Source organism: Eucyclogobius newberryi, unplaced genomic scaffold (assembly GCF_026437365.1).
Source record: "Eucyclogobius newberryi isolate DKJ021-1_F unplaced genomic scaffold, fEucNew1.0.hap1 SCAF_15, whole genome shotgun sequence".
Classification (NCBI taxonomy): Eukaryota; Metazoa; Chordata; class Actinopteri; order Gobiiformes; family Gobiidae; genus Eucyclogobius; species Eucyclogobius newberryi.
The window spans coordinates 20,344,731-20,368,864 of record NW_027315779.1 but is presented as its reverse complement, the minus strand read 5'-3'; the positions used below and the strand labels follow the sequence as shown (position 1 = coordinate 20,368,864).

The window sequence follows — 24,134 nt, the reverse complement described above, 5'->3', positions numbered from 1 at the left end:
ATGCATCAGTGTCTGTGCATGTGCATATCATGGGAGGACAGAGCATGGGAATTGGCTACATCTATCTTTACGCTTGACCAAGCAGATAAATTAGATGTGCGTTTGTACATTGAAAAATTAATTAGTTGTTTTAAAGGAGAAGCTTGCTTGGAGTGTTGCCACAGCAACTTGACAGAGATGTTCATGTTCTTTCTCTTGAGTTCAAAGTAAAGCACTTTTGATGATGATTCAGAAGAGCTGGAGGAAGAGTCTGGAGTCTGCAGCCTGCTGCCTGTGATAATGAAGGAAAGAGAATTATACATTAAATGTGACCTACAGTGCTGAAAGAATTTATTTATAGCCATATATTTATAATGATAATTATAAAATCTTTCCCTTTTGGGTTTTTCTTTATGTTGCCTTTACAGCTAATTATGAAGTGATTTACATATTCATTTGACACAGTTGGCTCACCATGTTTGGCACTGGCATTATGTTGCTCATGACCCAGTCAGTGCGTTTACATGCAAGGGAAAAAAACAAATTATTGCTTTAATCCAATACAATCAGACTCTTTGTGCATGTAAACACCTTACTGTGGCATCATCATCTCATTCATTTATTTTCTACTGCTTGTTCCCGTTAGTGGATGTGTGACTGGAGCCCTCCTGGGCCTTAGGCGAAACAACTCAAACCAAAACAAACATGGTGGCGCCGACGGCTGTACTTCGGCCTATTTTAGGAGAAATACGCACTATTTTATTTTTCAAAAAAGTGCACACAATGGCACTTTGTACATTTGTGGACGAGAAAGAGGACTTTTCTGAACACTGGATTTTAACACAATTTAGATTTTTCTGCTTCTTCTGCTGTGTGAAATATTCTTTCAACGTCCGGATGGCTTTCTGTGCAAGCCTTCCCAGATTGATTCATGTTTAGAACTCAATTCAGCGTGAGACACAGGTCAATCTGGCATGAGTCAGGTTATCTTATTTAGGAAAGAAATTTAACCAGTTCAACCGTGTATGATCACAAAGTCTGTATACTGTATGATGAATGTGAGCGTTGTTGATCTGGTTTTATACCTGTTGAATTCATTTTCTTCTTTTAGAGGTCGGGTACAAACTAAATATTTAGCAGAGCTGGAGACCTAGATATTTGTTTGACTGTAGCAGCTCTTTCACATTTTGAGCTTTTACAGGAGAAAATGTCATTACTCACCACTGACTGTTAAAATTCAGAATGCTGTTTTGTGATCTGCATCACCTCATCACACGATCACATCTTAAGAGCTGCCATGGCCACAGCAAACATCTGTGTGTGAGCACTGCTGTAGGCTTCTGTATGAGCCCCGCCCGGCATCATAAGACGATAAGCCGTGTTCAAAGACGCTAAATTGGAGTAAAAGCATTTGAGGAAGGATGACCCATTTTATCCACTGTTACGTCTGGGCTCACAGTCAATCTAGTGAATCCATGAGATACAAAAGTGCCTGTGAAACCCGAGTTATAGGAGGAAACAACAAGATGAGCAATCCCAAAGAGTGTCTTGTTCAAAGCATTGATCTGCTCAGACTGTGGGGGAGGTGAAAAGGCCAGCTGATGTTGAGAGAAAAAGATCTATTCTTCATTTTCTCCTCTTTGTGTTTGGTGCAATCTGCTACGTGCTGGTATCAAACAATGGAATCTATGAGGGTGGAGAGCCTCAATTGAATCCTCTTCACTGGAGAGTTTGTGGAGCCAGCAGGTCGTTTTAATTCTACCCCCGAAATAGAAACGTGGGTCTTCTACGTCTGCCGTCCAGTGTCTGAGCTGCATTCAATCTCGCTAACTGCATTGGCATGGCTCCGCGCATTACTCTGATAGCTGCAGTGTTTTGAAGGTTTTAAAAGGGGAGGAGCAGACTGGGGATGTCTTGTGGAAAATACGTCTCTTGACTGCGCACAGACACAGACACAGCCACATGCGCAACAAATCAATGAATATCAGCTTGAGGGTCGCAACTATTCATTTCCCAAGACCGCGGGTTAATGGAGGGAATCGGCGGCTGCTCAGAGCTGTCTAATTACTCCAATCAACTTCTTTAATCGTGGTAATTTTTCATGGTGGGGGGCTGGTGCTACTAATCAATGCGCCCTGTCCCTCTTCACCCAAGTGATGTGTGATGTTGTTGGAAATAGGGCGGAATGGCTTTGATTGGCACCACTGAATCAATTCTGAAGAGTTAAGATGTTTTTTTTATGAAATTGCAGTGCTTTTTGTTCCCTCAGAGGCGTAGAAAGTTCTTATCTATAGTCAGATGGTGTAACAAATTACTATTATCGAGCTAGCAATCAAAATTATGTGCCACATTAGGTTTGTTAGTAACAGTGATAGGAAAAAAGTAGATACAATTTTAGTTTTGGAGATATGAACTTTCTGAATACATTTAAAACACACAAAATAGATAATATTGAAATTGTTTTTTTTTGAGATATGCAAAATGAGTGGCTGTTTACACAACATAGGGGTTCTCACACACCCGCAATGTTGTGATCTCAGATTGGTTCATATTTTACACGACAACATCTGCGTGTTCATGGAATCCACGATCCGCTGAAAACGCCAGAAGACGTTGTTTCTTCGGGGGCTGGAGCCCGTTCTGAATTACATTTACATGATTGACCCTCTAAAACAGTAATCCAACAGGTGCTCGCATATATTTTTATGTGTCAACTATCGATTTTGGGTAATGTCCAAGAAAAATTGAAAGAAATTGTGAAGAAAAATTAAAAACCTTGCTATTCTGGGATGAAATGTGTATAATTTTTTGGCCAAATTAAAAATATATCTATCTTAACTGCATTAAGTATAATGAGTAGTCCAACCTGTCACATGTCATGTTTTCCTGACCACAATTGCAGTACAAACAGGGCATTAGAATAGAGAATATTGTCTATAATTAAAACAATTGAAAATGACCTCAAAAAGAAACTAAAATGTCTGAAGGGTAAAAAGAAGACATTTCCAGGCACATTACCACAGTTAAAATATTGTCTGAATATCACGATTGAGATTTTTTTTTTAAAGATTCATTTTGAATATCAATCACTGTTTCTTTCCATCTTACTTACATTATATTTACCCTTTTTGTAGTAGTTGTTATAAATATAGCCTAGTCGTGACTCTCACTTTTAAGTAAATTACTTGTTATTGACAAAGACGCAAAGTAATGAATCTCCTGTTTAATCTACGAGCCAGCATTGACTGAAGCATAATTTAACTACCACAATTTGTATAATTGAACTGCTCCATTATAAAATGAGCTTGTTTTGAGTCTAAAGTAATTTAAAAGCGATTTAGCTACTACAAAAACACACCGTCTCATTATCTTTGGATAGAGGTTTCTCAACAACGGCAGGTAATCTATTCCTAAATAAAAGCTAAGCCTATTTATAAAAGTGTTAGCGTGCCTTGTTCACTGTGGCCGAGTGTATGCGTGATGCCTTTGTAGTGGCTTTAGCCAGTGGCGGGGCAGAACAGATGGCGAGAGCGGAGTCAGCGGGCTTCACAGCTGGAATAAGTGTTAATTAAATGTACAGAGAAAAGCTCTTGTTTCTGCCTTGATTCTGACAATCATCTAACATTGGGCACCGCATTGTGTCAATTGTTTCCTTCACATTCAGCCTCTAATGAGAAACAGTGGAAATAGGGGTATTTCGTATGGCTCTGCATCACTGTGAAATGTTGTTTGAAACCTAAAGCGTTAACTCCCATCTAATGCCTGCAAGTGACAAAATGAGACCAGACAAGTTCTATTGGCAGTCAAATTGTGCTTTGATTTTGGCAAAGAAATCAAAACGGTTGAATTATTCATTTTGCATTTCATATAATGTAATAGACAAAGAAAACGCGACAAGAAAACATGAAATTTACAGCTCAAAACTGACCATTTATATAAGGCGAAAGTAATTATGATTTTCTACCCTTAAAATTGTATCTGAATTACACAAACAGTACAATTTGTGTAAAAGTGTGTAGTATATCTTATAAAATGAAATACTAATGTTTGTGCTTACAACATGGACAAGTATTTCTCCAGTGAAGCCTGAAAATGGGTGTGAAATGATCTCCTATTAAATGAAAATATCCTGTAAAATGATGTATATCTTGCTCAGAGGTCACTAACGTATATCTGAGCTGCTCTGAGCTTCATCCCAGTTCCTCTATTGAAAAGACATTATGCTACAAACATTGAAACCGTTGATTAAACCGTAGACTAAAATAAAACTTAATTTCAATTTCCTTATCATCGTTGCTTCCCACAGCTGTCAATTGCTACCTGGGTCTTTTTTCACTAATTATAGTTTCCTCATATAATACTTCAAACTGCTCCCGTCGTCGCCTTTTGAAACGGACTTGAATTCACCTCAAAAATGCCAGGTTCTTCACAAGAAAGCTGCCCCCAGTATCTTTTAAACTATCAGAAAAAGGAGCGGTGAAGACAAGGATGTTGTGCAGGTCAAATTCAGAGCTATATTCCTTTCATGCTTTTGACCCTTTCATTTTGTGTCTTCAATGGACCGGGATGGCTTCAGCCACTAACACGTTGACCTGTGCTGAAAAAGGTGTGACGGGACAGCCCTATACAGCCTCTAACGTGTTTTTGGATAAAGCACAACCAGGTTTTTCTCAGATTCTTCCCGTTGTGTGAGACAGAAAGGAGCCGTAGTGGAGGCTTTAATGTATGGTGACGTGTGGTGCAAGGCCATGAATAGCGAGTTGTTATTCGTGCTGTACATTGTGCTGCGTTGACAAGTGCCAGAGCAGAGAGATTGGAGTACAGCCCTGATGGTCCTGTCAAATAAGGCTGGCTTATTCCTCACATTTTTGGCCCATCCTCCAGCTATTTCAGCTCTCGATCACACTCGTCCTAATCTCATCCTCCACTCTGTAGACGGACTGATAGTGCCGTGGTCCAGAGTACAAGATATGGGCCTTCTATATTTATTCTGAGGAACGCAAACACTCGGCAGAGGTAATGCACTTTTCACGCTCAAATGTGCCACTATTATTTCACGGTTAGGTACGTTTATAAGGAGGGACCAAGGATTTTGATATGCAATTATTGATGCTATTATATGGTGGTGCTTGTTATGACAGGCAATCACTGTTTAATATGGACACAATTATCTTGCAGTAATAAGAAAAATATAATCATCCTCCCACATGACTTCAAAACTATGTATTTGTGGTACTCCTTCCATGGACACAATAAACGAATACCTTTAGTTTAGAGCATAATGTCTGGCAACAGACATTATGCTCTAAACACTTCTTAGAAAAAAATAGACGTTTCGACTCTCATCCAAGAGTCATTGTCAATAAAAGAATTTAGATCGAGAACTCCGATATTAATACTGTTCTGTGGTAAGACCCGCCCATTGGGAGGAGCCTTCCTGAAGTAGAAAGAGTTGTTTGTTTCAACAGAAACTCCCCCCTTGTATCTACCGAGCTAGCCTATTCAGAATCTTAATGGGCTATTAGAATCCTCTTTGTCTTTGTGAGACCCTGGCTCAACCACCCTGAGTACCTGATTAGCATCTAAATGTCCTGGTCCTGGTCCTCTACCTTTCCAGGGGTTCAGTAACCCATTATAAATAACAGGAAGATTAAACCTTAGCCCTCCATTTCTGTTTAAAGAAGGTCTTTCTTTTTTAACAAAAATAGCTTCCTTGACTCCTCTTTCAAACCATCTTTTCTCCCTGCTTAAAACCTTCACCTCACCGTCTTCAAACGAGTGATTAGAGGCTTCAAGATGGAGATGCACGGCGCTCTGTGGTCCTGAACTTGTATTTCTTCTGTGCTGATAGAGGGACGTTGCACTGTGATTCTCAACGCAGCTGATTACGTAGCCAAAGTCCACACCCTCCTCGAGGACACGACCACATACGAGCGCTTGAAAAGAGATCCGACCAGTGGCTACAAGAAGAAAGTGATAGACTGTTTACAAAGGCTGGAAAAAGAGGAAGCGATAGACCGGCCTCTGTATTACAGACTGTATCCTGGTGAAGCCATGCCTTGCATTTACGGCCTTCCAAAAATACACAAAAAGGAGGTTCCACTCAGACCCATCGTGTGCAGCACAGATTCCATCACTTACAATGTGGCCAAGCATTTAACAACTATATTGGCTCCGCTTGTGGGGAATTCGGAACATCATGTGGAAAACACGCACAACTTTGTGGATAAAGTGAAACATCTCCAACTGGACCCAGATGACCTCATGGTTTCATATGATGTTGTGTCCCTGTTCACCTGCATCCCGACCTCTGAGGCAGTAGCAGCAGTGAGGATCAGACTGCAGGAAGACACCACCCTACAGGAAAGGACCAAACTGACACCTGAACACATATGTAAACTGTTGGACATCTGTCTGAACACCACCTACTTTCAATTCCGGGGACAATTTTACAGACAGATTCATGGCTGTGCCATGGGCTCGCCCGTCTCTCCCATAGTGGCCAACCTGTACATGGAGCACTTTGAGAAGAAGGCACTGTCCTCATTCTCAGGCATAGCCCCAAAACTGTGGCTTCGCTATGTCGATGATACTTTTGTAACAATCAAGAAACAAGAGCTGGAAACCTTCTCTGATCACATCAATGCTGTGGACCCACATATCAGGTTTACAAGAGAAGACGCTAAGGAGAATCGCTTGGCCTTTCTTGATTGTTCCACGATCAGAAGAGAGAACGGGAAACTCCAAATAGAAGTATATAGGAAACCTACACACACGGACCAGTATCTGCTCTTTGGTTCCAACCACCCACTACAGCACAAGCTGGGTGTGATCAGAACCTTACAACACAGAGCTCAAGGTGTGCCCACCAGCTCAGAGGGCAAGAAGAAAGAGGAAAAACATGTCCGAAATGCCCTCTCAGCCTGTGGTTACCCCGCTTGGGCTCTCAACAGAGTGAAGAGAACCAAGAAGCAGGACAAAAGGGAAACTGAACAGAGAAGGAAGGGTGTTTCTATCCCTTATGTGTCTGGCCTGTCGGAAAAACTGCAGAGAATTTTTAGACAACACGAAGTCCCTGTTTATTTTAAACCAGGAAACACTTTAAGACAAAAACTGGTTCACCCTAAGGACAAGTTGCCGACTCAAAAACAGAGCAATGTAGTTTATTCGATCCAATGCAGTGAAGAAAGCTGTAAAGAACGGTACATAGGTGAGACAAAACAGCCTCTACACAAGAGGCTTTATCAGCACAGAAGAAATACAAGTTCAGGACCACAGAGCGCCGTGCATCTCCATCTTGAAGCCTCTAATCACTCGTTTGAAGACGGTGAGGTGAAGGTTTTAAGCAGGGAGAAAAGATGGTTTGAAAGAGGAGTCAAGGAAGCTATTTTTGTTAAAAAAGAAAGACCTTCTTTAAACAGAAATGGAGGGCTAAGGTTTAATCTTCCTGTTATTTATAATGGGTTACTGAACCCCTGGAAAGGTAGAGGACCAGGACCAGGACATTTAGATGCTAATCAGGTACTCAGGGTGGGTGAGCCAGGGTCTCACAAAGACAAAGAGGATTCTAATAGCCCATTAAAATTCTGAATAGGCTAGCTCGGTAGATACAAGGGGGGAGTTTCTGTTGAAACAAACAACTCTTTCTACTTCAGGAAGGCTCCTCCCAATGGGCGGGTCTTACCACAGAAGAGTATAAATATCGGAGTTCTCGATCTAAATTCTGTTATTGACAATGACTCTTGGATGAGAGTCGAAACGTCTATTTTTTTCTAACTGAGTCCAGATGACTACAACTGAAGCTTTTTCTACTATGGAACACGCCTGGACGAATGAGGGATTACACCGACATATTTCCTAAACACTTCAGTATATTATCTCAAATGGATGATTCAAAAGTACTGTACTGACATTATAACTGGCATTACAAAAATGGGAGGGAAAATCACATACTGACTTAATTTGAAAACGCACCTTTTGTGCTGCCCGGTGGCTGAGTGGTTAAGGCAGCAGCACGTATGCCAGGCTCTGCGAAGCTGGCCGCAGCACTGTGAATTCGAATCCTGGCTTCTGCAATTTGCTGCATGTCCTCTCCTCTCTCTCATTCCCATTTCACGCTGCAGCTGTCCTGTCAAATAAAGCCTATGGGCCAGAAAAGCCTCAAAAGAAATAAAGAAAATGCATCTTTTTGCCAGGCTTTGGACCGGGTGGGACTTGTACGCTGGCGGAATGTGCTGTGATTTCATTTGATGTCTTGTGTTTTGCGCTCTCTCTGTGTCGTGTTCTGTGTTTTATGTACCTAAAATTAAAATTAAAATTAAGATAGTTATACTAACAGTAGTGCAGAGATAGTAGTTATACAGTAGTGCATGCTGTTGTTGTGTCCATGGGCATCCACCTGTATTATGTGTATGTGTGTATAAAGTGGTGAGTGAGTGCTGATGACAGTTGAAGTTGCTGTAGGTGCAGATTAGCAGCCCAGTTCCATCCGATTACTTAAAGGCATTTGTGTTTAGTGTAAATCACACTTAGTAACTATAACCACCAAGTGTGAGATCGAATTAACAGCCTTCTTTTGCTATTCGAGACATTTGTCAAGCTTGTAATTAGAGGTGGGGCATATATCAAACTTTAGATAATATAGAGAATTGTCTTGAAGATTTAAAATCATTCTTTGGTAAAAATGTTAACAATAAGAGCTAATTAAATGTAGAAATCCTCCCACCGGGAAGAGGCCCCGGGGAAGACCCAGGACACACCGAGGGGTCGCTGTGGCCTGAGCTAAAGGAAGTGTCTGGGGTGAGGGAAGTCTGAGAGTTCCTGCTTTAGAATGCTGTGCAGTGACCTGGCTCTAGATAAAGTGGACAAAGATGGATGAAAAAAAAAAAAAAGTTATGTCACAATTAAAGTAGATAATAAGGCTATAATGTAATATTTCAGCACTTTTGTGATCAATTTTACAAACATTTCACTTTTGTCTCATACATAAAATAAGTTTAAAGACATGTTTTCCAACATTTTCTAACATTGCTGACCTAATATTTAATATCATTATCGGGATACATTGTTGTCGCCCACCCTTTGTAACATCTCTGTGTAAACCCAAGCCATTCTTTATATATTACAAATGGGATAAAGAGTGAGGAGAGACATCATAGATGTGACTCAAAGTCAAGAGGCATCACTAAACAAGTTTTAACTTGAATTTTCAAATTGATTGGACAAGATCTCGCGCCACGATCCCACAAGATAAAACTGACATAAGATTGTGGTTATCCCCATGGGTTTAGTTGGTTTGGCCCAAAAAAGAATTAAACTGTTGCTGGTGACTTTAAGATGCCGTGGTTCATACATATGTGGGTATAAAAAAACTGGACTGGACCGACACCATAACTGTCATACAGAAAATTGACCAAATTGCATAAAAATTTACAGAAATTGGACACAATGACAGTTTATTTTTGACTTTGTGTGCTTTAACTTTCTTTTTTTTATGTTTTTTTTTGTCCATAATGTAATTTAATCAGTCTCAGTGCCATTCTTTCCTTAACAATCCTCCCGATCCGAGCCACTGCTTATTATGAGGGAAATGTGTTGAAGGTGTGAAAATGCCTGGAGCTACTCTCACTTAAGAGCTCATGTACAGTACTGACAGTATAGTTCAGCCGCGCCCGCAGCCTTGGCGCTGCCGCAGAGCCGGACAGACCATCGGAGCCACCTCCTCTGGCTGTCGCTGTTTCCTGCTGGTGTTGGATGGTGCTGGTGTCTGAATGCATGATAAATGTCTTGCCATGTCTGATTCATTGGTTACACCCCGTCCCACTTTCACGCTCACAATGGAATTCAAATGTAAAAGGTCAATTTGATGTGCAGCCGTCACATAAAAGAGCAGAAATAAAAGATGCAAGTTATAATGCACGTGATATTATGAATATTATGAATTAGTTATTTATTGCTTTTGGCTGTACTGTCTGTGTCAGAAGGATTCTTCCACTTTTAATTACAATAAAACATTGGGCAAATGTAAGATGATTTCAACTTTGTTAGTCACTCAAAATAATTCAAAAGGATGAAGTATTTATTATTATATTTTCAGAATAATTCATAGCAACAAAACAATAGTTCCAGACAGTAGACTTAGACCATTTGAATCTTCTATCTATCTAACATTAAAAGATATTTTCAGCTGTCTAAAAAAATAAAGTAGTTGTCTATCAAGCATTTACTCTTTAACTGCAAGATTCTAGGCAGCATAATTGTATAATTTAAAGTTTGCATTATCAAAGTATATCCAGTTGAAACATTTAATAAATTTCCTATGTCTGTTTATAAGGTAAAATGTTGCTGCCTATTTTCTGCAGTGAATTGAAGAGTGTGGCTGACAATCTTCTCAATAACATTCTTTTCACTGTCTCCTTTCAGGTACACGGAGGAGGAGATCCGACAAAAAGTGAGCACTTTCCGGCAAATGCTGATGGACAAAGAGGGTGTCATTACCCGAGAAGGCACACAGCAGCCAATGTAAGTCCTCTCCAAAACTGGCCTTTATCAAGCTGCATTTCTTGGTGGTGGGTAGAAAAAGCCAAAAAATACAGCTACTTCACATTAATAATAAAAGGAAAAACATAGTGGTCCAAAACATTTCCCAAGGAATTGTGAAAAAAGCATTAGGGGAAACTATTAGCCTGCTAACTGTCTGCACTTCAACATTTTTCTTTTCTTTTTTAATTGGACTCACAATCATCAAAAGAATTCTGGTATTCTGGTATTTTTAAAGGATCGACCACAAAAACATCTGAAGGCAAAGAACAAGAAACCCAAATGTATGGTCAACATGAGAGAATAGGCTACAGTGTTACTTGTTACTTATTATGAAATGTACTCCAGTAAAACCATAGTGCTGTGAAAGTACTTTAGATTGAATTTAAATAACATTACTAAATTAAATGTTACAACCAACATCTGCTTATTGGTCCATTATTGAATTAATGAACATAATGAAATTAAATTGCAATAATCCGTTGTGTTAAACTAAACTACAGCTCTCTATAGCGTTGTAGCTTGCAGTGCTATTTTCTAAGGTACTGTATGTTACACTGAAGTATCAACACTGCAATGGTTGAGACGGAGGCAGAACAGTTGGATGTGAAGCAGCAATCACAGTCTGTTCATCTATATGTAATCCATATGAGAAACAGCAGGAAGTGGGTGTGTCTGCTCTCCTGAGTCAGCCCCTTTGTCTCCTACGTGTGAATGATCAAACTAGAGTCGACGCTCTGACCCGCTGTCTTCGAGCTAATAACCGCTAATGACGCTAGCACTTCCAGTTTCTCTGACTAGACTAATGGCCCTCCTCTGCACTTTAGCCAGAGCCTGACATTTAAGCAAAGGGGGTGCATCTGAGGGGAAAAGGATGAATAAGATGGCTCAGAAAAGTTTTTTGCCAGCACAACTTTTCTTTCTCTCAAGGGCACTCGGGGAGACGGCTGCACGGCTTTCTCTCCACCAAAAGTCCTTGGTGTGGAAAATTGAAGACGGTTGTAATTTGCCAAGTGCTTATCCCTCAACTCCGGCCACACACTCGTGCTCCACACATCAACAACTTAGCTCAAATGTAAACATCCTCTGTCCATGTTTAAACTTTTCCATCATCTACTATAATTTACATGCAGTAGTCTATGGATTTATGGCACATGATTCTAAAGACTTGGTCCCTGAGCGCAGACTGTTCATCGAAACAAGTGCATACAATTTCCTCTGCATTAATAGGTAATGCAATAGGGGATGGTTATGTTAGCTCTATGCCCCTGTGTGGACCTAATAGTATATTCATCTTTGTCCTTTCTCTCAAATATGCAAATATTATACCGCCTTTGAAATGTTAATTACTTGCAATATGGTAAGTGAAAAAGTAGGGAGTGTCTGCAGAGCCGCGGTGCACGGCCGAAACTGCCATGTTATTTTTGTGCCGGCCGCGTGCCGCGGCTCCTGAAACTGCGCCGCTATTTGACCACGTTTAGCGCCGTTTTAGACCGCGCCGGGTTAGGGTTAAGGTTAAGGTCAGGGTTAGGGTTAGGGTTAGCCATGAGGCTATAACGGGCTATAAGGGAAATGCCGCGGCCCCTGAAACTGCGCGGCCATTTGACCGCGCCGCGGCTCTCCAGCCACGGCCGAAAAAGTATGTCAGGAATTAAAACAGAAATGTGCTTTATAAAACCTTTTTAAGACTAAGGGCTTTTTTTGGTTCAGTTTTTGTTATGTTAATCTTGTTAAATATCGTCTTCTGCAACCTAAATATGTTCTAACATAATATTATGACGGTCAGATAACTGTTATAAAATTTACAGGAGACATAAAAGTACAGGGTGAAAAAAAAATGAACTATATATATATATATATATATATATATATAATATATACATATTTACATATGTATAACCGTGACAGTTGCATACAAATGCCCTCCACCGAGTGGGCTTTTACTGTTAAGGTTCAAGTCTTATAAACGTATAATACAGAGGTAGATCAGGGCCTGAGTCTGAACTACATGTTACACCTCTGTATTGATCACTGAAAGCGATCCTGGGCAATGATCCAGATGCCATAGTTATTGAGTTGTCTGTAACCTCTCTCATTCAAGTTGATCCATGGTGCCTTCCTGTGCTCGGATTGTAGTATAGAGGATTCTGATATCAATTTATCAAAGTATTTTGTAATGTCCTTCCTCTGTTTTAACCAAGCAAATAAATGTTATATAATATTTAGCATATTTCCGATTCTCATAATTTTGATTATAAATGTATTTAAAAATGCACTGGGGACTTTTTGGGTGAAGGATCCACCACATGCTTGTCTCCATGGAGATGCTTTTGCTGGAATGTTCCACAGTATGGAAAGTCCACTTACAGTATAATGTATGATTTAAGGTCATTTTTAGCAGTAAAAACACCAGTAATTTAATAAATGCCATAGTTTAATCTACCTGCGTTGTATCAATGAAATTTCCCCATGTGTGGACAATAAAGGAATATCTTATCTTATCTTATAGATTAATAAGTTTAATGCTATACTGTGGAACATTCCAGGCAAAGCTATATTATCTCCATGGAGACTAGCAGGTGGCAGGTGGCATGTAGTGCACCTGTAATAAAATGACAAATGACAAATTGGACTCCAAAAAAATATTTTTTTCTGAGATTTTAATGACCTGTCCTAAAGCACAAAATCAGTATTTTCACTATCTGAAGAAAACAGATGTATGTATTGAGCTGGTTTACTGCAGCAAATATTTCCCTCATCCTCAGAGGGGACATCTCCTATTGACAGCACAGGCCTCTCGGAAGTAGCTTAATACTCAGCAGCAATAAACAGCCCGCCGGAAGCATGGACACATGAGCTCATAACTCTGTTTACTGATGTCCTGCATTGATTTCCACAAGCTCAGATTCAGTCTGGTTTATACACCCAAGTCCGCCCAATCACAGCTGGATCAAGAGTGAACTTGAACCCCACTTTTACAGCGTATTCAATATAAAATTTGCCTCAGGCAAATACATTTTCTATGAAAAGAGGAAAATTGATGTTACATTTAGACAAACAGGGATGTGCTGTCTGCCTGCAGGTCGCATACTGAGCAGAAACTCCAACAGTCCATTATTAACAAAAGCTCCCGAAATAAAGGTTTTATACAGTGCATTTGAACACTTCGCACACACACATTTCACCAGCTACAAAAGCCCTGCGGGGACATGCCCTTCTCTTTGGGCAAACACAATAAAAAGGAAGGGCATCCATTTACAAAATTAGTTATTATGTAAACACTGTAAGTTCAAACCTCTGCCAAGGCAGTAGTCATATCCAAATAAGGATTTTATGTTCAGCCAAATCTTTTATCCAGCACATTAAATTATTACAATTATTATAAAAGTATACAATTGATAAGTTAAGTGTTTACAGCCTTATTCTGCGTTTCAGTTTTATGCAGCTAAAATCTGGAACAGTCTTCCTGAAGATGTGAGATAGGCTTCTACTCTAGCAATGTTCAAATCTAAGCTAAAAGTTTTGTTCAGCTGTGCATATGACTGAAAGGATTTTTATTTGCACTCTTCTCTTTTATGTCTTAAACTGCTTTGTGATTTCTGTCATGTCTTTGTGATTTTAATGCATTGTTTCTTGTTGTGTGAAGCACTTTGAACTCGCCTTGCCTTATTCCTAAAATTTCTATCAAATTCAAGGTAAAAATGTGTCTGTTTTTGTCTGTCTTGTCAGTCATTTTGACTTTTTGGTGGAACCAGGATATTTGCTGTAGGTCAAAACGTTAATATATTAATATATTCATTCATCCAGTGCAGAGTGTTTGCTGAATAAGTTGTACTGCTGCAGCCCTGAGGAGGCCTTTGAATCAAGACTTATATAGACAGTAAAGCTCAATAAAGTAACCTGTCACCGAAAAGCCTTTTCAAAAGCCTTGGAATGCTCATCTACCTAACTCAACCTCAAACCCCAACATAATCAAGTAATAGCTCAAGAAAAGAAAGGGGAATACTTTAATTTGTGTTTTATTTCTGTTTTTTTGCAGTGGGCTTAGTTTATAACTATAGTGCTGGGTGTTAGAAAGTGCAATGCCGCTAAAATGCTGAATTTGTAGGAACACATTTCATTCATCTATGTCCATTGCAGTGGTGAAGGTACAGGCACAGATACAAGATCACATTTTTATAAAGGAATTCTGCAATTTATATATTTTTATATTAACTTTCTATGTTATGTCACCCAGTTGGTCACATTTTCTACATTAACTGAATAGAATCTGAGTACAACATGACCATAATCATAAAGACATCACGGCACTGCTTTCTACTACAATACAGCATCAGTAACCATCACAATGACCCACAGTCCAGCTTTGCAGATGGACTCACTGAATCCATCTTGAAGGAGGATTTTAGCGCATTTGTGTGTGGGGAGAGCGGGCAGGCGTTTGGGGGCAGAAGCGGCGTGATTTTGCTGGTATGAGGCGTTCCCTGCTGTGCTCAGCCGTCCTCAGCCAATTAGGGGGTCTGTTGCCCATCTTCTTCCAATAACAAAGCGTCAGCTTGGTTCCCTGCTCGAATGTGCCTCTCAGACACCATTTACTTCAACAAGCCGCTCTTCTCTCTTTGTTAACGGCCTATTTCTCTCAATCGAACCAGAGCACTGCACTTGTGTTGTGTTTGATTTCCTACAAGAGAGAGCTCAAGGCTGCTGCTGTTTTTTGCAGCATTTTCTCAGGTTGTAGATTGACCTTTTCTCATTTTGCTCATTTCTTCTGTTAGAGGTTTTCCTGTGTGGACCTTATGTTGCATGTTCTGAGAAGCCATAATACATGAAGAAATAAAGATATTCCCTCAAGATAAAAAAAAAAAAATCAAAATAATGACAAAATAATAATCTGTGGGCTTGTAACTGTTAGAAACTTATAGCAATCATGAATAGGCTACTTGTACAGATGATCGCGGCCCCCCATTCATCCCTGGGTTTGCCCGAACTAAACCCAGACTAAGAACGCGCACACATCTCTGCTTATAAACTTTACACGTGATCCATAAACGAGGGCAGCCCGCAGCAGAGCCATGGGAGCGACTCATTCTGAAGCACACACCCCCAGACTGCTGCGATGATGACCCATATTAAGGCCCATTCATACTTCATAAGAAACGAGAAGTTTGTTGGTGCATCTCAGACTGTTCTCGCTCACAGCTGGTTCTTGACACGTCAGCTGAGCAGAAGTTTGTCTGGCAGGGCTGTCTCTGGCTAATCCATTGGTTGTCTAACTTATACATAATTACGACATCTTATCTTTAAAACTGTTAATGCTGAAAGTCTTTTTTGAGTGATGAGACCAGTCATAGCTCTAAGGGTGCACGCTCGCTATTTCCCCCCCCTCTCAACCTCACATTATAAACATCACCGAAATTGTCAAACGGGAAAATTAGGCAATATTTTTGGTAAAATCCTAAATATAATCATAATCACTATGTTTTAGTAAATGTGTTGTCCAACCTCATATATGCATATACATTCTTCTTTTGCTCAGAGCAGCCTGGTGGTTTTGTGTTATAGCTGTGTTGGACATAGTCAGTGCTGCATACAATAAAAGCATCAGTGAATCTGTTTTTTTTTTTCTTTTTTCTTTAGCCCTCTGGAGCTGGTGAGGTCAGGCTGAGAGCGTGAGGGGGAGAGAGAAGGCATTGTGGGTTATAAAGGTGTCCAGATCGGGCGGAGGCTGCGGCCATCTGTCTATATTCTGTACAGTACGGGCGAAAAACAAGTGAGAGGACACGAGAGAGAGAGAGGGGGGGGGAGAGGGAGGAGAGAGAGAGGAAGAGCGAGAGAGAGGGGGGGGGAGGGGGAGAGAGAGAGGGGGAGAGAGAGGGGGAGGGAGAAAGAGAGAGGAGAGAGAGGGGGGGAGGGAGAGAGAGGGAGGAGAGAGAGAGAGAGGGGGAGGGAGAGAGAGAGAGAGGAAGAGCGAGAGAGAGAGGGGGGGAGGGGGAGAGAGGAAGAGTGAGAGAGAGAGAGGGGGAGGGAGAGAGAGGGAGGAGAGAGAGAGAGAGAGAGAGGAAGAGTGAGAGAGAGAGGGGGAGGGAGAGAGAGAGGAAGAGCGAGAGAGAGAGGGGGGGAGGGGGAGGGAGAAGAGAGAGAGAGAGAGAGAGAGTTACATCCAAATGAACCAAAATATGTCAAGGTGAAAAACAACCTATTTTTCTCTTTACAAACAACATTTTTAAAAGTGTAATTAACAGAGGACATGATGTGTTTCATCAGTGGATCATGTGTAAGTCGAGGTTTAATTATCAGACCAATGTAAAATGGATTACAAAAGATGCAAAAATATCACCTACAGTTATTTTACGTTTACTTTTTTTCTTCTTTTTTTTACACATTTTTGTCATATTGATACAATCAATATTCAAATTGTGCATATCCCCTAACAATGTTCACAGTATTATCTACATGTTTATATAAATCAAAAATAAATCTGGACCTAAACAAAAATAATGCAGTTTATTAAAATGATTAGTTAAATAATCATGCAGGAAGCAAGTTTTTAAAAAAGTACGACCCAAACCAATTTCCCTCTCAAGTAGTGCTGAATGCTCCACACTGGGCTCCCTTAAACCATTAAAGATAAATCAATGTTTGCCCAAGTGAAGTTATAATTTAAAAGGTCTGATCTATAATAAATTACCAGCCACTTGTGTAAATGATGTTCTTCTCTAATTATAGCGCTCGACCAGCTCTGGCTCTCTGCTATTAAACCCGGGTCACTTCTCATTATCCTCCTCACTATTCCACTTCTGTGGGACCACATTGTGATTGAATAAAAACTGGATTTAGTGGAAGGTAATACTATATACTATATATACTTATCCCCTGATGGCACCATCCCATTATGCCACAAAAGATTTATTTTGTAACATTTCTGTGATAATCTGAGAACAACATTTTAGTATCAGCAACAAAAAATAATCAAACCATTGCAAACAGAGATGAACCAATTTAAAATCACCAGTTAAGTGATCATATTAAAAGAATACTCCACAATATTACTGCACTTGTGTCTGTGCCATCAACTGTGAAATAGTCTTTTTGGCACTGAACTTCAGAACTGTGTATTTGGGCCTCAAAAGTCCTGCCATGGACACAATAAATGGAAACATTTGGAACAGACGTCTGGCTGTAGGAAAAAAAGAGCAAAGAAATAGTTTACACAAACTAAACCAACGATCAGGGACTGGACCACCATAGAAATGTACAGAAGAATTTGACAAACTTTGGCCTTTATATGTTGGATAATATGGGCTGTAGCTTCATTTAATGTGTTTGCCTTTATTCATGTTGTTCTCTTTCTGTGTCCTTTTCTCTGTTCTGTGTTTTCTGTTTTGTTTTTACATTTGAAAACTGAAAATATATATATATATATATATATATATATATATATATATATATATATATATATATATATATATATATATACATTGTAATATACATTTTATAAAAGAAGAAAAATAGTCACGCTGTTGTTTCTTTGTTTTCCCAGAGTCAACAACCTGCACTATCACCACGAGTACGAGGACAACCAGGAGTTTGTCTATGAAGACGGAGACTACGACTATGGCAGTGATAACAGGTATCCACAGTACATAATGTACACGTTACTGCATAGTGCATAACAACTGTCCTTGTGCGGTTCTCTCTACTGTGTACACCCCGTACACCTCATCGCAGTCGGTAATATCCATATTCAGATGCTTTTCAATTCCAGTATCACAGCCATCTTGTTCTGCGGTACCAAGATAACAAAGCGTTTATGTTTGAGCGTTACAAAGGAGATGGCCATTTAGATTTCTGCCTGTGTCACTCCACAAAGCAGATTAAGTGGAGGAATAATTTCCCCAAAGCAATTTCCTATTTTTTTCCGCTACTTTATTGCAATAACATTATGTGCTATGGCTGAATGATTAGAGTTGATGAGAAAATTGATGCTTGCGTTTGTATGATATGTTTTTCTTTTATTTTCTTTTGTAAGTTAATAACTACAGTAGAATCAAAAGTTTAACCGCTTTTCTCCACAGAATGTTGTAACGTAGCAATGTCTTGTAAATGATTTCATCCAGAGTGAAGAGGAAATCCAGCAGCTCTCCGTCGCCGCGGCCAAAGAAGCGGAAGAAGAAAAAATCTGGACGCAGGAGGAGCCGGTGAGTGGAAACAGTGTCGGGTGATGATCGCCAACATGATTAGCATGTGGGTTTGTGGAGGCTTATTCTGTATGAATAGAGCCTGTCCATCACGTGCTGAAGAAAAAGTAACAATTTCATATTAAAACAAATTAGATCAGGTTTGATGCATTGGTTGCTGAACAAATAAAATCAAGCAGCAAACAATTCTCTCCACATGACTTATGTTCATACATGCAACATTTTTATGAAAGAAAAGATATCTTAACTTGTTCTTATAAATTATTTTCAGTTAAAGGTGCATTATGTCACTTTTCTGAGCCTGCTTGAAAAACATACATTCTACTGAGAGAAGTTGTCTCTAGAGATCTGACTTGCACTTTGTGGGACAATCACATTAAACTTCCTTATCTTTGACTTTCTCCATAGAGAGTGATACATTTACATTGTGCCATGCTCTTTTCTATTAGTTTTTTTCTGAATCCATATGAGTATTTTTTTTTACAACCTGTAAAATCAGTTTAAAAAGGAGGAAGAAAGGTTTAAAATGCACTAGAATGAGAATTGCTTGGGTAGAAAATGTATACTTTATTGGTCCCACAGGAAATTGGCATTCCAGCAGTAGCATCACAGAAGTTACACTTGGCACTGAGCATACAGTTTTAGTAAGGTACATTACCATAATCAAATTCTGTAACAAATCAGAACTATTCGAAGGAACTGGCACTTCACTTAGTTTTATTAAGATAGCAGGCCAATCTACCAAACCCATTTATAACCTAATGTAATTCATCATGTTCTATAGAATATTTGGCTTGAGTGCTTTTTGCGTGTTCTTGTTGTCACTAGATTGGGCAGCTCCTCGCCCACTCGCCGCGAGAAGAAGAAGAAGAGTGGGAAAAAGCACAAACGTGACAGGTGAGTAGTGTTTGTATACAGGCTCTTTCAAAGGCTCCGTCTGCACCTGCCCTCAAACTGTGACAGGCTCGGTGCATTTTAATAAATAAACCCCCTCAAATTGAGTCATTATTTTTCACTAATAACAATTGTAATGTTGATTTATCCTCCTTACATTTTGTGTTTTGGATCTCAGGCCATTTCAAGAGACAGTAACAAGCCGCACTCTTTCGGTTGCCAGATCTTAAAAGGGTTCTTTCTAATCTAAATACAAGTTACAAGATTAAATTAGTTACAAGAGCTGGAGTGCAAGTTTAGAGCTCAGTGGCTAAATTATGGAGGTTCTGTTTAAGAAGGTAACAATAACCAAAATATGATGATATATTTAGTATCGTCAGTGGTCTCACAACAATAATATTGAGAGCTGGTCACAACATATGGTCGAATAAAAGCTCCTGTGTTAACATTTATTGTTTTGTTGGAGCAAAATATCATAAGAAACTGCACATAAACTATGATCCTTTCACTGCAACAGCAACAGTATGAAAAATATAACAGTTTTTATGCATGTTTATATCTAATTAATTTGAAAGGAAAAAGGTATTGTCTACAGTTCTGTTAGCCTCTCCACAATATCTCAAAAAGATCGAACCTTGAACTGAATATCATTATAATATTGTACAGAGAGATTTGCATATCGTTAAAATCCTAGTTTTGAGCTTTCCAATGAAGCAAAGCAAACTGAGAATGAACAAAACATGTTTATTTCTCCTCAATTTGCAGGTCAAGTCAACCCAAGATAAGTTGGAAAAATGATAATAACCCTGCATAGCACTCATAGTGCCTTAAAGTGAAATGAAAATCCCATAGCACCAAAGGGATCCCAAAATACTTTACTTTCCTTAGTTTTATTACATTGAACATTAAATTGTATTATGCCGGTCCTCAATATGAGTCCCGCTGAGGCACTTATTAAAGTGTAGACATCGATTAAAATTAAGGAAGCAAAGTCAAAAGAAGCCAGACAGAACAAATGATAAATGTTCAAAATGACGAAGTGGAACAGGAAGGAAGGGACACTAAAACTAGTAGCACCGGGGACATCAATCAGAGCAAAAAGTGTCTTTTACACTTAGAAATGTGCTAGTTCTTCAGCAAAAGTTCTATATATTGCCAAAAGCATGTCTTCAGTTCAACAGTGGCCATCCATTTCTGACTCCAGGAGTCAAAGACACAGTTACTTTTCCAAAAAGCATGTTTTACTATGAATTAATTAATGTTGTTAATTTACAACCATAAAACAATCCAGTCTTTTCCCAGTGAGTTACATCATTCAAAATTTGAATATTTTATTAACCCTAGTTTAAAAGATAGTTAATGATCATTATTTTATTTATTCATTTATTTACAAATACAAAACTGTAACAAAAGTGACAACAACAACAACAGCAGACTGACAACAACACAGACATTACATTGCACCGAATCAACAAAGCAAGTTCCTATGTTTGTGAATTTTGACTGGGCGATTGTGTGTGTGTATTGGCATTGTATACACTTTCTTTCATTATTAATACCTATATAATGATAACTATAATTACTTGAGACACGCGTTACTTCTCCCTGCATCATTCTGTCAATTGTTCATTTCTATGGCAACAATCCTATTCTTGTATGTATTTCTTAGTTCAGTTTACTTTATTTATAAAACAAAAATACCCAATATGCTAAATGATGGTACTAATCTTTGTACTACTGGTCTATGTACAATTGGAAATCATGTTATCTTGCAAACAAACTTTAAAAACAGTGAAAACATATCCTCCTTGGCTGCAGTAAAATTGTATGCTGGTGGAACAAATGGGAAGACATTTTACAGATAATAGCAACAACCCAAAAAAAAAAAAGAAGCAAGAATCAAGCTAAAAAACCTTCACCGCATCATCACATTATCCCACAGGGAGGCATTGGGATATCATAACTAATGGTAGCAGACTCTTCCTCTGATTGGCCGGCTCGATCAGGGGAGTGGCTTCTAAATGAGTCGCTCTAATAACCCGGGCCTGTACAACAACAACAACAACACAAGAAAAATGAGCCTCGCATCAAATTGCTGAGCATCACTGCACCAACTCCCCTTCTATTCCCCACCTCTCATCCATCCACCACACATCCCAGACCCCCTCCGCCCTGGTCCCCACACCGCCCTCACTGCCACGCACACACACTCACACACGCACACACGCTCGCACACACACGCACACACACACACACATCCCAGACCCCCGCCCCCCTGGTCCACACACCGCCCTCACTGCCATGCACACACACACACACACACACACACGCGCACACACACACACACACACACAGGCTCACACACACGCACGCACGCACACACACACACACAGGCTCACACACACACGCACACACACTCACATACGCACACACGCTCGCACACACACGCACACACACACACACACACACGCACACACACACACACACATCCCAGACCCCCGCCCCCCTGGTCCACACACCGCCCTCACTGCCATGCACACACACACACACAGGCTCACACACACAAACGCACGCACGCACACACACACACACAGGCTCACACACACGCACACACACTCACACACGCACACACGCTCGCACACACACGCACACACATCCCAGACCCCCGCCCCCCTGGTCCACACACCGCCCTCACTGCCATGCACACACACACACACACACACACGCGCGCGCACACACACACACACACACACACACACAGGCTCACACACACAAACGCACGCACGCACACACACACACACACACACACAGGCTCACACACACACGCACACACACATACACACACACACACACACAGGCTCACACACACACACACACACTCTCACACACACACACAGGCTCACACACACACACACACACACACACAGGCACACACACACACACACAGGCTCACACACACACACACACACACACAGGCTCACACACACACACATACACACACACTCTCACACACACACAGGCTCACACACACACACACACACACACACACAGGCTCACACACACACACACACACACACAGGCTCACACACACACACACACACACACACAGGCTCACACACACACACACACACACACACACTCTCACACACACACACAGGCTCACACACACACACACACACACACACACAGGCTCACACACACACACACACACACACACACACAGGCTCACACACACACACATACACACACACACAGGCTCACACACACACACACACACACACAGGCTCACACACACACACACACACACACACACAGGCTCACACACACACACATACACACACACACAGGCGCGCTCTCTCGCTCCTAGCGCATTGCAGGTACTGTTGATATATGAATAATGGATGGGACAGGGCAGCAAAGATCATTGCTTGCTTGGTTTGTCCCTTGTGAGAAAAGCCCCTTGTTGTCGCCTTTGTTTATGGAGCATATTACTAAAGCTTTAAGTGACGCTTGTTCCGTTCACTAATACTTCATTTCAGTTGTTCTCACACTGATGTATAAGTGCAACTTGAGAGTTCTCTTTTGCACTTCCAATTTGGATAAGCCACAGTACAACATTGTTTTATTAGGCCCGAGCGCCACAAGCTGGCGAGAGGCCTATTAATCTCGTAAGGCCGTGCGAAGCACGGCTGCGAAAGTGCGCACGTAGTGCGCACGAAATCGAGCGCGAAGCGCTCGCCCACTTCCAAACACTCACTAACGCACTCCTCCACTCATGCACGCCCCGTGCATACTAATTAGTTGTAGGAAAATGGAACATTACCGTTGTAAACGGGCGAAGCCCGTGCAAAAGTGCGCACTAAACGAGCACTTTACATTGATATATAAAGCACTCATTTGCGCTAAGTAGCTCACGAATACGTTCCCCATCTCTTGCATGTTCCGTGCATATAAGCATGTAATGCAAAAATTGAACATTATTACTGTTTAGAGGGCCAAAAACACAAAGTGGGCAGAGCCCACTCAAAATTAACGAAAGTACCCGTCAGTGACCAGGGACCCACACCATGAGGTAGGAAAGCGCGAGCGCTTTCCGAAAATGTATAGTTTATGATATTTGAAAAATGGGAAACATTGTTTTCGCATCGGAATATTATTCTTTCTTCTTCTTCTTCTCGGGACCAACCCCCCTATTTTTCACCCAGTGAACATTGACGAAAAGTCACAAAAATGTTCACACCTCTAAAAATCGTGCCTCTCTACATTCTGGCTATTTCCCTTTTATAAAATAAAAAAATTGGCGCGTCAGCGCCCCCAAATGTACCAAAAATGCATTGAGAGATGGGAAATGACCCAAAAAAAATCTGATCATAGAATCATGAAATTTGGCGCAGAGGTAGATGGTGACAAGAGAAGTAAAAAATATTATTACAGCAACGCCGTCCGCCCAACCAAATGTCGGCCATATTGCTTCAAAAATGGCTAAACATGACTTCGGAGTTTTTCGAAACGTCGTACTTTTAC

At 40.4% G+C, this 24,134-nt stretch overlaps 1 protein-coding gene across 1 annotated transcript in view; it reads left to right on the top strand.

Annotated features, from left to right (window-relative positions):
• Positions 1-24,134, top strand: part of srrm3 (serine/arginine repetitive matrix 3) — an 84,428-nt gene that overhangs the window by 47,028 nt on the left and 13,266 nt on the right. Inside the window, exons 3-6 of the mRNA XM_072446645.1 lie at positions 10,402-10,500; positions 18,059-18,148; positions 18,636-18,716; positions 19,545-19,613. Of these exons, the coding sequence (XP_072302746.1) occupies positions 10,402-10,500; positions 18,059-18,148; positions 18,636-18,716; positions 19,545-19,613 (339 nt within the window). The remainder of the gene's footprint in view (positions 1-10,401; positions 10,501-18,058; positions 18,149-18,635; positions 18,717-19,544; positions 19,614-24,134) is intronic.